The 17,441-nt window shown below is 31.5% G+C and overlaps 1 protein-coding gene and 1 long non-coding RNA gene across 2 annotated transcripts in view; one reads left to right on the top strand and one right to left on the bottom strand.

Moving 5' to 3' along the window:
* Positions 1-3,722, top strand: part of LOC143062869 (sodium-dependent glucose transporter 1A-like) — a 20,458-nt gene extending 16,736 nt beyond the window's left edge. Inside the window, exons 4-5 of the mRNA XM_076234688.1 lie at positions 1,006-1,291; positions 2,617-3,722. Of these exons, the coding sequence (XP_076090803.1) occupies positions 1,006-1,291; positions 2,617-3,716 (1,386 nt within the window). The 3' untranslated portion in view covers positions 3,717-3,722. The remainder of the gene's footprint in view (positions 1-1,005; positions 1,292-2,616) is intronic.
* LOC143062871 (uncharacterized) lies at positions 2,279-17,441 on the bottom strand. The gene is made up of 3 exons (XR_012974871.1): positions 17,222-17,441; positions 6,462-7,568; positions 2,279-4,466 (listed from the first exon to the last, which is right to left on the bottom strand). It is a non-coding gene; the product is annotated as an uncharacterized LOC143062871 (long non-coding RNA).

The raw sequence follows: 17,441 nt of genomic DNA, 5'->3' as shown, positions 1-17,441 counted from the left end.
AATCTATGAGTATTGAAGACAATGTGCAGATAGTTAAGGCTGTTCATGAATATATAAAAAATTCAGAGAGATTTGTATAATGAAATGTATTTTATAGTCCAAAACCAAATTAACTTTTACTTTGTATGTCTGTATTTTATATTATATTAAGCTCTTAGACCCGAACCAGCTAAAAAATAATTAAAATTGAAACAAAAGTATAATGAAACGACAGTACATTGAAATTAATATTATTAAAGCTAAAAAGCTAATAAATGCACCTTTATTTCTATATCATTCATATGTTGAATTTGTATATCTTTAATTTCTTAAATCTATTTTTTTTTTTTTTCTTTTATTATTAACATTCTAAATTCTTTTTATATTAATATAATTCTTTAATGTATCAATATGGTTACTACTCGTTGTCGTTTTTCTTCAGGTGCAATAATTTAGTAAAAATGATACATGATATCAAACATGTTGTTTTAAAAATGAGTTATTAAATTTATTATTTTAGATAGCTGACTGGAGACCATTTAATTTAATGTGAGACCTCTAAATCAATGTTGGTGTATACAACCTAGAATACTAAAACTTAATAATTTTTCTGAGTTAACATTTGAAGGATTTTAAAATAGTCATACTTTTGATCTGAGTTAACTATTTGAAATATCATTCCAGTCAGCTAAGAGGTATTTTTGAAAAATTAATTCTGTTTTGTCTTTATGTTTGTGTATGTGTTGCTTTGTTTGAATGTAATATATTGTACCTTGTTTTGTGGAGAGGGCTTACATAGGCTATGCCTGTTGCCCAATCCAATTCAATTTATTTGAATAAAATATTGTTTAAACATCAAGAAATTATGTTTAGAATGTGAAATACGTCATTGTATAAAATTAGAAATAATTTGTAAATTTTCTGGGTCTCTTTTGAACTAATTGCTTATAATTAGACATAAGCATAATCATATTCCTTAACGATATCATTGATAATTTCTTAAGTAATGTATTTTGTTGTATTTAGGGATGGATTCTTGGACAATTTGGGCCATCAATTTTCGATTTACAGTACATTACTAATACAGATTTGGAGGGAGCATCATTTTACTACATATCACATAATGTAGGATATCTTATTGGTTCGTTGATCAGCGCGGTTCTGATTGGTAGATGTGATTGCAATTTTCTGTTATTTGTGACAATGTGTATCTATGGTATTTCTGTATTCACAATACCGTGGTGTTACCTGCCACCAGCCATGTTAGTAGCGCAGGCAATTAGGGGCCTCTCAGGAGGTCTTCTAGATACAGGTAAGTCATCCAAAAGAATATATCTAGAAGAATTGTTACTAAGTGACTAATACCGATTGCGAACGACACTTGTTTTAATCAAGGTAAAATTATGTTTTTTTGTTGTCTTGATAACCACACTCATACGGCATTTCAAACCTAAAAAGGCGTCAAGATGGGATATTAAGGTGAACTTTGCACGATGGAGTAACAACCGTATACTTTGAAATTAAAAGTCGTGCTCACGTCTATGTATTCACATTAAAGAGAGGTGAACGTTACCAAAAGAGATATTCAACCATTATATGTTGAAAACAAACGGTCAATGAAGTAGTCGAAAATCTATCAACAAACAATCAAAAGACAAATAACAGTATAAAAAAAACCCCGAAAAACTGAACAACACGGACCCTACCAAAAACTGGTGTTGATCTCGGAACGGTATTCAGACCCTGCTCCACATGTGACACGCGTCATGTTACTTCTATAAGATTAATTATAATGTATATCAAGTAATAACTTTAAGACATCATGCAATAACGGACTGGTAATTGATTCTTATCTAATTCGAAATAGCGATGTAAATCTTTCTTAACCTTGAGATTTTTTTGAAATTGAATCACGTTTTTATGACAAAGGATAGACGAGACTGTTACCAGTATAAACAACTCAAACATTGAAAAAGCACTAAGAACAAAAATTATTAAAGCAAGAGCAACATGACAATGAGGCGGTAGCAGCTGCTCCTGAGGGGAAAGATGATCCTGCTTGACAATGTGACATGAGGTACCATTGTGTTGCTCGGAAAATCCTGGTGATCAGTGTATTTTTGGTAGGTCACATTCGAACAGAAAATGGCGGTATTGTAGATACAACAATTGGAACATATCTGTCATCATCTTCGAACAGATATTTCATAACAGTCAACCAACTCGTGATGGCGTCCGGAGCGTCACTGATGAGTCTTATGTAGACGAAACGCGCGTCTGGCGATCTAAATTATAATCCTTGTACCTTTGATAACTAATTAACCGCTTGAAACTCATGGTTTAATGAACTTAAGCACATACATAAATTATGACATAACATCATAGAGCATCTAACGACGTCCAAAAAAATAGAAGACTAAACGAAAGTCTAATATATGTTTCTTTTACAACTGATATAATAAAAGTTCTTACATAATCTTTTCGCACGTACGTAAACTGACGTCGGTCTTCATCTATTAGATAAACCTATAATTTCTAACCGATATCGAGTATATTTCCAGTGAAAATTAAATATTGTCAAAAAGGTCATTATAATTAAATTGTGCTAAGAATTTAATGTATCGCTTTACTTTTCAGTTGCAAATTCGGAGCTCTTGAGTCTATTTGGAAATCAAGTCAGTCCTTATATGCAGGCCATGCATTTTGCATTTGCTACAGGAGGAATAATCAGTCCTTTGGTGACGGCACCATTTCTCACAGAACAGTATGATAATGGTGGCAATTCGTCGATAATAAACCAATCATCGTTAGTTATGCAAACTGGAAATATTCAATTAGATAACATATCATATCATTTGAATAATCTAACAACTGTGGAAAGAAATACCACGTTCCATACGTCGAAGGATTCACATATATTCATTCCGTACACAATATCAGGTTTCCTCGCCATGTCTTCATCTGTATCGTTTTTACTTGTTTATATCAAATCCAGAAGACTAGCAAAACGACATATCGATGAGGTAAAAATTGATCGAAATGAACGTCGATTATCTTTCCTTGTCAAACTGGTAATTTTGACAATAATGTCCATTATATTTCTACTATACACTGCGATGGAAGACACAATAGGTGCTTATGTTGCAACATTTTGTGTGGAACAGATGGCCATGACTAAGGAAGATGGATCTTATGTAACCGCCGTATTCTGGACTTTCTTTGCTTTTGGGAGATTAACGGGAATCCCAATTAGTAATATAGTTAAGTCAATACCCTTAGTTGGTATATATTCATCTTTACTTGTGATATCTTTTCTGTTGTTATCATTTTCACCTATGATAAATTCTTCTGTTACCGTATGGATTTCTACTGCTGTAACTGGATTTGCTATGTCTATATTATTCCCGACTTTGTTCACGTGGGCAGAAGAAGACTTTTTATTGGTTACCGGTAAAATTGCGTCATTGTTCATTATGACATCAACTTTAGGATCTATAACAAGTCCAGCGGCATTAGGATATTTGATTGAAGAAGTCAGTCCGATGTGGTATTCATATATACTTCTTGGAGAAAGTGTAGGAGTAATAATTTTCTTCGTGATAGCCATTATTCTCAAAAAGAAGCTTCCACAATTAAATGATAATAATGACAGGTTTAATAAAGAAATCAACATTGATGCAGATTCTAGTCCTGAACGGTCTGTACTTATGGATGTACCAGAAAATAAAGTCACATAAAACTTACTTTGTAAAGAATTATACGCCGAAGGAATCAATAAAACATAGATCAGTGAACTACTCCCCTCGCTTGAGATCTCTTAGCCTATCTACTTAAATACTCATGTGATAATTTAACCTATATGATAATTTTTCCTCCATTTATCAGCATGAACATTTATTATGTTTTTATGGCTGGTCAGAAGTTTGCTATGAAAAAAAACTATATTTATCAAAAATTATTTTCAATAGTATTTTCGAATGATGAATTGTTTGTAGGCAGTCAAAAACTGTTGAGTTTTCATCTGAATAACAAAAAGTAAAATCATAAAAATACTGAACTTAGAGGAAAATCAATTCGGAAAGTCCATAATCACATGGCAAAATCAAATAACAAAACAAGCGACTATCAAAATCTATATTTTGTTGATGCAAAGAGTAGAAATATTAGTCTTGTTTTCATCTAAAGTGTCTAGCCATTACACTGTTTGGTCAGGATATATTAAATACTCTTTCTCAGTTATTATCCTTCTTGAAAAATCATTGTTCTTCAGATATTAACCTTGTTGTCAGTTCAGAATAGTTGACTCGAAGCTAAATTGCTTTCAATATTTGAGGCTTGATTGTTTCCTATGAAGGTAATTTCAGACGCTTGACACACTCAGAATTCTAGGTCGCGAACAAGCTTTGAAATTCCCTTAACTAGAGTATAGCGTTTCAGACGCACCAAGTTGTAGCACAGGTAAACTAATGACACTTGCAATTGATACTCTGAAAATAACAGATAACAGATTGGAATTGACTGCTAAAAAGTGTACACAATAACTGAAAGACTTATAAGTGTCTACATTTTAACATTATTTTGATTAAAACGGTCGTTAAAATTGGAAATGCGGGCCATAATATTATTAAACCCAATTATGCTTAAAAACTTTCCAAAGTCAAATAACTCTAATCGAAGCATTTAAAACTAGATCTGTTCAGAAACAATACATGATTATTTACATTTCTCGAGTACATTTCATGCGAACAAAGTAATAAAATATGTTTGAATTCATTTTTATTAGGGTGGACATAACCTAGATGCATAAAAGGGATATATAATAGTTAAAGATATTTTTTAACAGTAAAGTTATGGACGTTTCATCCTTTGTTTAAATTTGAATGTGTGTTTTTCATATGTGTATACTATTATTTCATTTATTCCAATCAGTCAATCAGTCAACGGGAACCGTTCGGTAACTCGATTTTTACCGACAGTAAAGTTTTATGAATATTCATTAAATTGTATCTGTTAAGTTATCAATGTCTACATCTTTCTTTTTAGGGCATAAACAAACGACTGTTTATCTTGTTTTTATGTCATTTTTTAAGTTTGTTTTTCTATTTATACAAGAACGTATATCAATGGTTTAATTTATTTTTTAACAGCGTCTATTGTATTGGATTGTTTAATTGTTTTTCTATCTTTTATAAACTTGATGTCAATATAAAAATAACATCGTGTATTTTGATTAAAAAAATCAAACAGTCACTAAATCTTAGGAAATTGCTGAATCGTTGTAAGATTTGTCTGACTTCGTATGGAGAAAAAAGACCAAAGACATCACAGTGACAATAGTGTTGTATTGTGGTTTACATGTTGTGTCGACTTTTTGTTTATTCGTTTCTCTGTTGTGCGTATGTGCGTGTGTGTGTGTGTGTGTATTTCTGTCACTTAGTGTTTGAGTGATATTTTGTAACATTGTTATAAAGTGGGAGGTTTGGCTTGTCAGTAAACCAGGTTCAACACCACATTTTTACACTAAAATGCCCTTTACCAAGTCAGGAATATGGCAGTTGTAATCAAATAGTTCTTTTCTAGTATGTGAGTTGGCGTGTTTCTGTTGCACTTCGAAGTTTCTGTGGTTCCTTTGTTTTCCTCTTGTAGTTGATGTGAGTTTTTGTGGTTCCCTCGATTTTGTTTGTAACCTGGATTTGTCCTTCTCAATCTATTTATGAGTTTTGAAAAGCGGTATACTGCTGTTGCATTTAAATTAAAAGTCGACGAAAAAGATGTCTGTAATTTTAGGATTTTTTAAATTTTGAACTGCCATCTGCCTGTTACCTATTGAAATTCAATCGTGCTGGCCAATAGTAGTACATGTAAATGAACTTTGCCATCCTACCCGATTTATACGCGCTCATCACTGACGAATGAATAAAAAAAAAGATACTAAAGTAATTCACGTCAAGGCAGAATCGATGACTACCAGGCTGTCGAAACCTCTTGTATTGCCATCGATTCAGTTATTAAAAATGAACTCATCATAGATTCAGGCATTAAAATTGTGTCTGTATAAGACTCATCAGTGACTCTTGAATGAAGAAAGTTAAAACAAAAAAAAGGTCAAATATTAAACGCACTAAATTGATGAGTATACAAGATGTCTTTATAAATTAAATGCAATGCATCGGGGTCAGTCATGTTACGAGAGCTTAACCCTCCCCTTTTCTAAAGCACTTGTGAATTACCACAGTAAATCAAGGCCGAAACTGTAAAAACTAGTGAAGTAGGGTTCTCATTGGATTGGCACGATGCACATGAATGCTTAACATAAAGAAAAAGGAACCGATCTTGGGGTACACTATGTAACTGAAATCTTCTTCAAAGCAAAAAAAACAGCTGATCACTAAATGATATTTTCCTAGAGTAACGGTTCATTTCATATAGCCTCTTTAATGTTCACACGTCAGTGAAACTAATGCGAAGTATATTGTACTCACCTCCTAGATTTCCTGTTTTCTTCTGATTCAACACTCATTCGAATTTCGTTTTCAAACGAATATTTATTTGCTTGTCTGGACACAAATGTAATAGTCCAAACTAAAACAAGCAAGACAATAGTTTGACCCAATGTTATATAAATGAACCATTTAGGAGACAGGTTATCCATTAAGTACCCTATCATTATCGGATTAATCATCGATCCAAGTGAAGCAGAAAACATTAGAAGAGAGGCTACTTTTCCAGTTACAAGAACAAAGTCCTCATCTGTCCAGAGAAGTATCGACGGAAAGAACACAGATATTGAAAATCCTACTACTGGTGAAAATATCCAAATTCCAGTGCGGAATCCAAACTTTGTACAAAGAAATATTCCAATTGTGCCTGCCAATACTATATTTATATAAACTCGTAACAATGTTGATGGCTTAAAATGTTTTAAAATGAAAATTGCAGTAAAGCGTCCAAATGCATACGCCGCCCAGTAAACAGAGACAAGATATGAGCCTGTTTGCTTCGTCCATTGAAACTGATTAACAGTGAAAGCTGTAAAAAAAACCAAAGTACGTGTCTTCAAGTCCATTATCCAATCCTATAAATAAACTCATTAAAACGAGTATGAGTAATTTAAATGGAAGAGGTAATTTTCTATGTCTATATTCCATTCCGTCCGGGTTCTTGGTAGCCATACGATATTCGGATCTGCTTTGCCAACATAAACATAAAAAGGGAATCGCTGCAGTTAGACACAAACCTGTTGATATCAGGTAAGCTTGGTAAAGAATTGACTCCTTGTCCTCCAATTTCTGATTTGTTATCATTGTAAGCAGTGGAATCGTTAATAGTCGTATTGGTAAAATTTAGACCATTGCTGTTTGTTGTTAATATACCAGACATTCCAGCATTGGAAAACATTTCGTTATATGATTTAGTTGTCGATTGCCACTGTGTTTCATTGTTTTTATTTGAGGGCGTTGACAGAAGAAATGGCGATGTAGCAATTGGTGATAAAATTCCACCTACTGCATAAATGAAATGTAGCGTTTGCATGTACGACCGAGCAGATTCTTCTTCTCGGAACTTCAGAATAAAGACAGAATGTCCAGCTAAAAGTGTAGCAGTGATATAAAAAAAAACAATAATGTAGATATGAATCTGTTATGGAGCGTTTGCGACAGGATCTGCTTACCCTCCGGAGCACCTGAGATCACCCCCAATTTTTGGTGGGATTCGTGTTGCTTAGTCTTACGTTTTCTATGTTGTTTCTTGTGAACTGGTGGACGTTTCGTCCCCGAGGGTATCACCAGCCCAGTAGTCAGCACTTCGGTGTTGACATGAATATCAATTATATTATGGTCATTTTTATAAATTTTCGGTTTACAAAACTTTGAATTTTTCGAAAAACTAAGAATTTTCTTACCCCAGGAGTAGATTACCTTAGCCGTATTTGGCACAACTTTTTTGAATTTTGGGTCCTCAATGCTCTTCAACTTTGTATTTGTTTGGCTTTTTAACTATTTTGATCTGAGCGTCACTGATGAGTCTTATGTAGACGAAACGCGCGTCTGGCGTATAAAATTATAATCCTGGTACTTTTGATAACTATTTGTCTCTTTGTCTTTTTCATTTTTAGCCATGGCGTTGTCATTTTGTTTTCAATTTATGAGTTTGACTGTTCCTCTAGTATCTTTCACCCCTCTTTTGCAACACTACCCGTAAGATTATTTTAACAGAACACTTCGGGATTTTTTTGCAGCAGATAAGTCAAAAGGACATTATTGTTGCCCTCGTTTTGAGAAATTCATATATTTGTTTTGATATCTAAAAGGGATACACTTTTTGAAAGGTTAAAAGACATTTATATTTATTTTTTTCTACATATATTACATAATGGCACACGCTACAATAAAATTTTACCCTATGAAATGAAACTTTGAAGAACTTTTTTCCAAATTGTCTAGAATATGAAAATACAGTTAAAATATATGATTTGCATATGCACCACAAGTTTAAGATACTATTTAAATCGTTAAAAAAGTTCATGGGTAGATGAAATTATATGAAATATAAGGCGTCCAAATTTCGGTTACTTAAATACGAACAAAATTAAGATCAACAACAAATTTAAATACCCTCGAAATATTTTTTTTCAGTCAATCACTAAAAATCGATAGCAATGAAATACATGAATCCATAGTAATTACTCAGTATGAATCTCCAAGGGTTAGGAAATTATATTGAGCAAGATATAAAAAAAATAACGAATTAAGTTGAAACATCTCCCGAGTCTATAGAAACACTAAAATAAGCTCACTCAAGAGAATTTAAAATGCTAAGTGAAAAATGCAAGAATCGGAAATTGATAAGAAAAAGATAATTGAAAAATTTGAAATAAAAAAAAAATGTCAACTCCTGAATAAATCCAAGGAATTGGAGAGAAATAGTTATCAAACAAAAGAAGTGTTTCCGGCAGCGGGGGGAAAGCTACAGAATAAAGTTATAGTTCTAACGGAAAACAAACTGAACTAGGAATTCTTCTCTATGAAAAATATGCTAAACTACAGGAAAAAGATCCCACCATTGAAAAATTACACGATATGCTTCAAATAGTAAAAAAAGATATATTAGAAGTTCAATGAACAACCCAAAAATGATTCATGCTTAAAAAAATCTGGATTCAAACATTAGCCAAATTTACATCAAAATAAAAAGAGTTCAGTATCAAAGGATACAGTGATGCAGTCACTCAAGCAAAATCAAGTTAAACAAAGGGTTATATTTCATCATAGTTCCATTATAAAGTTCATTGATGTCAAGCGGCTGACAGCATCCTTTCAGTTGGAGGGTCTGGCTAAAAGAACCGCCACATTAGCAGACCTTGAAGATCATATATTATGTTGTGTACACGTTGTAATGTTGTGCAAATTATAATTTTTATAAAGTTTTATGAACTACTTAACACAAATGGATGATGCAAGCACACAGTTTTTTGCTTCGAATATTTCTGTCATATTTTCACTACATGCTACAATCTAATACTGAGCATTGATACAAACAACATTATAAGACCACAAAACAACTTTTTATGGATATGAACATTGTATGAGGAAAAAAATAAAAGTAGAACTTGAACAATTTAAGTGTCCGCATTATCAGTTTTAAGGACAAGGAGAATAGCACTAAATGTTAGGTTGAATTATACAAACTTGAATTTAAAACATTTTACTAGTAGAATTTAGAAAATAAACCTGTATCACCTAGTGCAAGAAGGTATGTGTAAAGTGTAAAAAAAAATATATAACTTGTACAAAAGCCTGTACAAATTACAATTTGTACAAACTTACATCTTGTACACACCATATACAACAGTATGAAGATTTGACTGACAGTATCGTAATATTTCATGAAGAAAAGAATGATCTACGACATTCACGTGATGTGGTATTTTCCGCAGTAGATAAATATGTAGAAATAATTGAAAATCTTGAAAGACTTGGCGCAAAAATAATCATCTCATCGCTTTTACCACGAAGGACAACTAGGCTTGCTAGAAATATTTGCCAGTTCAATGAAACATTGTACTCATAAGTAAGAGACAACATAAATGTTACTTGGTGTGAAAATTAAAACCTTTTTCTTGATGGTACATCATATAATGTCAAGTTGAATCTTTATGACAAAGATGGTCTTCACATTAACGTTAACGAGGGAACAAGAGTCTTGGCAGGAAATTTGAAAAAGACCCTCAGTTTTGTGCTAAATGGAAAGTGGCCTACATACACAAAAAAAACATCAGAGTACCAAAAAATAAATAATCCGTGGCAAAAACTAACAAATCCATAGTTTATATGATGGCGAGGAATATCAAAATGCTTGAAATGGTTGTGAACACTGTTGTAGCCCTGTAAATGTTCATGAATTAACTTGTATAACCATATGTAAGTATACTTGACATACATAATGACTTTACTGTATTGTTTATTGCATCTAAGATATGTTTAATTTTTATATTTTTTTATAAATTATCCTACTCGAAGAAAAAAATCAAATCTGAGGCTTCCAGTGAATCCCTTTTAATTCAAAAAAATGTTAAGAAACAAATTAACAATTAGTTCTTGGAAGGTTTATGGTTTGTTTTACAGGGAAAGATGGAAATAGATATTGCAAACTGAATGACCCTGATTTTTGTGACAATATAAGTTCTGATATTATATGCCTATTAGAAACGAAGACTGATAAGGAATATAATATATGCCTGAAAGGTTATACCTTATTGTAAAAGGTCGCTCGCCACAGGAACGGTATAGCTATTCATGGAGGCATTGCTTTATATGCCAGATCTAGATTTAGTAAAGGAATTACATTATTAAAAAGTAATTGCTCTGATTTGTTGTGGGCAAAACTAAGTAAACATTTTTTTTCATATTCATCTGATATATTTGTTTGTTTTGCTTACAACTCACCATTACAGTCTAGCTATTCTAAATCTCTAAAAGCGAGATATCAACACTAGAGAAGATAGAACTAGAACCGAGTAAGTTTTCAAATTCAGTGGAAACTATAATTATGGGGGACCTAAATGCCTATGAAAATGATTTGGATTTTATTTCATCTGATAATGTGAAAAGTTTACAAGATAATTTCCTAATTCATATTTGGAAGATAATGTACATTAAAGGAGATATTGTAATAAAAGGATTACTTAGACTGCTGGATTAAAAAAAACGCCTATTTGAGCTTTGGCATATCAAGCTGATGGATTATTGAACAACAGACTGGGACGTCGCCCTGGTTTCTTGGAGTACAGTATTTTGTGATTTAACTTTTACTACAACAAAGTCGATATCAAGTTTCTTCCCTAGAAGAAACTTTACTGCGGGTGGATTATTCCCCGAGGGCATCATCATAAACTTGGTAGCTTTATGCATGATGAATACAAATAATACAAAGAACAAACCGGCTGGGACGTCGCCCGGGTTCCTCGGAGTTCAGTATTTTTGTGATTTTACTTTTATGCTAGAAAATGTATGGTTTGTTTTTTTACTGTCAAGGATTTTACCGTACACTCTGATCAATGTCCTATAAATGTATGTTTATCTTTAAATTATTCTCAGGTACAACAAAAAGTTTGGAGACCGATACCTTTGGGTTTACAATGGAACAATACGGTTCAAAAATGTTATACGGACATGATTTTATCAAAGGAAGTTGAATCTAATGTACAATTATTCTTAGGTAAGACAGAGTATTACAAAGAAAAGAGATGGATGAAGCAACCGATGACTTAACAGATATTTTTAACAACATTCTCGATAAGATAAGAAGTCATTTAAATCTTCCCAAGGGTAACAGGTTAAAATCTAAAAAAACAGGGTTCTGTAAATGAAAAAAGCTGAAGAATAACTATGGACTATTTGCTATGGACTATTTGCTAACTTTTCAATATCATTTGAAATCCACTTCATTTCCTAGTACTTGGACAGAAAGTATGATTACACCTCTTTTTAAAGGTTGCATTTCTGTAAATATTGACAATGCAATTTCCCATAGGAACTCCTTTTACGGCTAAAACTGTACCACTTTTACTATGAAGTTTTGAAAAAAATCTTATCCTAGAATTGAAAGTTCATTTGCACCACAATTTTTTTCAAAGGTCAAAATATAGGGCTGTGCGGCATATTTTCAACGTTTATATGCCCCGAACTTCTCAGAGTTGAAACTTACACTAATTTTCTTAACTACCCCTACCTCGAATGAAAAGTTACCACAGATTTCAATGTAAACAATATGCACGTGTTTATTTACTGGTAACATTCCCCAGTTCTGTCTCTGCGATATGGAACACAGAGAGCATAACTGGGAACCAGTATGTAAACAAAATTAATTTTCTATGAATATTCTATTTCTCCCCAAAAGAGGCGTGTTGTCAGAAACAGCTGTATTTACAAAGTGCAACCTAAAACAGGAGACTTCAGAGATCAAAAGTAACTACAGAGGTACAGCTATATCTAGTTGTCTAAGTAAGTTGTTTGTAAAGATCTTATGCAACAGATTAGATTTTGGTGTAAAAAAAAACAAAAAAGGGCTACAAAACTGTTTATCCTCATTGGAAATTTATTTCAAAAATGAACATAGAAAAAACACAAATAATAGTGTTTAATAAATGAGGTAAATTATTGAAAGACTGTACTTTTTATTTTGAACAAAATATTATCAAAAGTGTTCAAGAGTATAAATACATAGGTATTGTAATGAGAGCATCTGGTTCTTTCAGTACTGCAGTTGGAGATCTTAGTAATTTTCGTTGTACACATAATAATACACCTTTGCTCCTAAAACTTTGTGTAAAAACAGTCCTTATTTAAGGAAGTGAATTGTGGGGTCCGTACATTCTTAACCTAGACAAAAGATTATCACAAGGTTCAAATGATGATTTCTAAAAAACACTTTTTTTTTAATTTCGCTGCTGAAAAGATTCACATTCGATATTGTAAATTTGTACTTGGTGTTACTAAATATGCTTCTAATATTGCCAGTATGGCAAAACTTGTGGTTATTCAAATTTGAATCTCTATATTTGTTATTTTGCAGTCTCTTAAATACTGGCTTTATTTGTATGAAGACCCTCTTTTGAATTTTCCAAAATTAACATATAAGTCGATCGGAAATCGAAAATTTTGATTGCACCTTTCCATGTACCTTAATAAACACATTTGTCAGTTTTAAAAAAATCATTTGTTTTGACCATGTCTGGAACACTATCAGAAAGAAAACTAATATCTGCAGTGAAAAATAGATTACAAGAAAGGTAATATTTTTTCTCATGTTTGTCAGGTGAAAACCAAAACTACACAGTTGTATATAACTCAAAACAATGTATTAGGCAGTTATGTAAATTATGAATTTCGAACCACAATTTACACATCGAAAAAGGCAGACAGAATATTATCTTACCTCCTATACATTTCTAGGAATATGATTGGTTAAAAGGGCCGCGTGGAGACCGTTTATATGTAAGTGATAAATTTTTCCTGGTAAAATATGTCTGCTTGGCGTACAAACATTACTAGTATAAAAAGTCCATGGTAACAGAATTTACTAGTATATTTAGTCCGATGTTAGTAATATATATGTCCCCAGACTAATTTTCCTAGGTAATCATGTCCTTCAAAATCATATAATAAATTCAATTACATTTAAACCATGGACATTTTAATTTTATGTTTAAGTAATGTTTAAGTGTTGCATAGTTATATTTTTGATAAAATTCATGTCCCAAGACTAATTTTCCTAGGAAATCATGTCCATGTCATTAATAGTCCTTAGTTAAAATGTCCATGCCCTTAATTTTAAAAGGTGAATATGAATGTAATATGTTTTAACTTAATATTGCTAAAGACAAAACGAAAAAGTTGTGTATCAATCTGTTAAATAAAATTTGTCTCCAGACTAATTTTCCTAGGAAATTAAGTCCATGTCATTAATAGTTCTAAGTTAAAATGTCCATGCCCTTAATTTTCGAAGGTAAATATTAATGTAATATGTTTTAATATTGTTAAAGAGTTGTGTATCAATTTTTTAAATAAAATGTATGTCCTCAGACTAATTTTCCTAGGAAATCATGTCTATGACATCAGTATTCCTAGGTAAACATGTCCGTGTCTTTTATTATAAAAGGAAAATGTTATAAGCAATGGGAACTCAATATTCATGTTTTAATTAGGTTATAAAGGAAATGTCCTTCATTTTAATTGAAAAAAATGAAAAAAAATTCCAATCTTATCTAACATTTTGTTCATCTATTTTAAATATATTTTATGAAATAATTAAACTATAAGAAAAACAAGTCTTGGGACAATTTTTCCTAGGAAAACAAGTGCCAGACATATATTCCATAATAGGTTAGAAGGGAGGCGGGGCTTATTTCAATACACGGGTAGAAGCTGAGTTACGACTCTGGCACTATTTAATTATTTAAATGTATTTAAAGTTCTGTTTAATATTGTTATATCACGGTTTTTGATATTAAAATGTTAATGTTGTCATTAGTTTTTTTGTGCAGACCAATGGGAGTAGGTTCTTAAAATTGAACACTTGACTACTTTAATATAGAAATAAGAATATGTGGTATGATTGCAAATGAGACAACTCTAGTCTTAATTCAACAGCTAAAGAAAGTCGGTAAGATAAATTCGTTACATAGTGTGCTTGTCACTTATACAATGTATATGGGGTCAGTAAATTCCATATGGGGTTCCAAGCTCTCATCCCATATGGAATTTACTGACTCCGTATATATCGTATTAGGTCACTAACACACTATGTAACTAATAATACGCCTTTGGATCAAATGATATGTAAACATTGTATTGATAACAAAATTGAAGATGAGTTTCATGTTATATGTGAATGTAACTTCTATCAAGAGGAGAGGAAAAAGTTTAGTTTAATGATGACATTGTTAATATTATGCCATGTTTTTGTAATTAAAACAATTTTGATAAATTTAGATATTTAATTAACTGTTCGGAGACTGATGTTTTCAACAGATTTCTTTTATATATAGAAAAATGTATTTTGATTAGAAATTCATCAGTGGGAATAATTGCATAATATTGATGAGGATATTTTGTCTATTGTTTGTTATTAGTGTCACAATTGCTGTCTCTATGTTTAATTCTGTATTTATATTTTCATGTATTAGTTAGTTAGTTACATTTTTTTTTTATTTATTCAAATGTTTTGAATTTATTTTGAAAATATTAAATATAATTTGATGTATACTTTCTTTTTTCTCCAGCTTGAAAATATGTGATAGATTTTTTTATTTTATTTAATAATTCAATTCAAATCAAATCTTTATTGTCATAAAACTACATATTTATAGTTGTGACACAACATACAAAATGAAAATAAAAAATAACAACAAGATCATTAATATACACAATAAAAGTAGATATTTTTAGATGATAAAGTTCTTCAAAGTGTCGCCAGAACCTGCTAAAACATTTTAATCAGAAGATTTTTTTTATATATATAATTGATTATCCTGTGTTTTATTGAAATTCATAAGCAAATGTATATTATATATAATATGTGCAATATCAAATTGTATATTAATAATATTGTTTGTACAGTCTCTCATAATTTTTTAAAGATTGGTACATACAATGTGCATTTAAAGTTTGTTGTTATGCATGTATGTTTTTATGTATCTGTATGAATATTTTATTTTGTAAAACTATGAAAGTAATGTGGTGAGACTTTAATAAAATATTAAATCTAGATAGGTTATAACATGTCATTTCCCATATTGGTAGTGGTATCAGCCCACGACATATATCAAGCCCGCAGCCTAAGGCTCTCGGGTTTGATATTGGAGTCTAAGGCTAATACCAAGGTCAATATGGAAAATAATATGTTATAATCTAGTATCTTGCCATGTATAACGTTGTACGCAAAGAAAACTTTAAACTTTTGCATTATGAATATGTAGATCCAATAGAGATATGCATATTAAAAGAAACAAAACCAAAAGAGTGAGAATTTTTTTTAATTTCTCCGGATGCGCGATTCTTTCGCTGTGTTGAAGACCCATTGGCTGCATCCGGCTGTTTACTGCTCTATAGTCGGGTTGTTGTCTCTTTGACACATTCCCGATTTTAATTCTAAATTTTATTTTATTCTGGAACTATTTATTAAAAACACAGCAGAAGGGAAAGGAATATAAATGCAAAACAAAAAAAAAAAGACTCGAAACATTTTAATATTGGTGTTAAATGATTAATGAATACTGTAATATAGTAAAATCACTTTGAGCAGTTAATTGTTTTTTTTAAGGTGGTACCCATCACCTTCACTAAAACTAATTTGGCTCGTTTAATTTTCATAAAATTTTGACAAAGTATTCACTCTGACTCTTTGACAAAAATATAAAAATTAAAAAAAAAAAAAATTGAACCAACCGTTTTATCAGAAAAATTACACTGGTTATATAGCAGTTTGACAAACACTTATTTTGATCATTGAGAAGCTTAATATTCCATTAAAAACACAACGTTATTAAAACGTTTAGCTGATTTTACAGAGTTTCTCCCTGTAGTGTTAGCTACCACCTTAGGTCGCAAATATATCATCATTTGGATATTTGACATTAATTGTCATCTAGCAAATAAACTCATCATAGATACCAAGATTAAATTTTGTATTTCCGCCAGACTCGCGTTTTGTCTACAAAAGACTCGTCAGTGACGCTCGAATCCAAAAAAGTTTAAAAGACCAAATACAATACGGAGTTGAAAAGCAGTAAGGACCAAAATAACTAAAAGTTTTGCCAAATACAGCTGAGGTAATTTATTCCTGAGGTTGAACTTAGTATATCAAAAATTCAAAATTCAAACAGTTAATTTTATTAAAATGACCATATCAATGATAACTCATGTCAGCACAGAAGTGCCTACTACTGGGCTGGTAATACCCTCGGGGAATTAAAACTCCACCAGCAGTGGCATCGACCCAGTGGTTGTAAATAAACTTATCATAGAAACCAGGATTAAATTTTGTATTTCCGCCGGACGCAGAATTGCACATTACTTCGTCGTTTTATAAATTTTAAATGTAAAGCAGATCATTATGAGTAAATTTAATTTGAAAATTCAATTTAAAAAAGTTGATAATGATTTCTTTCGCATCAGTTTCAACAAGGTAGACAGAAACATAAAAAAAGACCTTGTCCATATAACATAGAATTTATATTTACCAATACAATAAATGCCCAGCATAGGAATATCCATATTACAAAACGTTGTTTGAAATCTTTGTCTGTTGATAACCTCTCCATGAAAGAATCCGGAATAGTCTTTGCTATGTTACCTTCCATCATTCCAGTTGTTTCACTTTCGTCAGTTACCCTCTGTTTATTTGAGGTATAATAGTTGTGGTTCTTATGATCTAAAATCCACGTTATGGACAACGCCCTG

The sequence above is a fragment of the Mytilus galloprovincialis genome, chromosome 2, assembly GCF_965363235.1.
Source record: "Mytilus galloprovincialis chromosome 2, xbMytGall1.hap1.1, whole genome shotgun sequence".
NCBI classification, from domain to species: domain Eukaryota; kingdom Metazoa; phylum Mollusca; class Bivalvia; order Mytilida; family Mytilidae; genus Mytilus; species Mytilus galloprovincialis.
The sequence above is the reverse complement of the archived record's forward strand: the minus strand, read 5'-3'. Positions and strand labels throughout refer to the sequence as shown.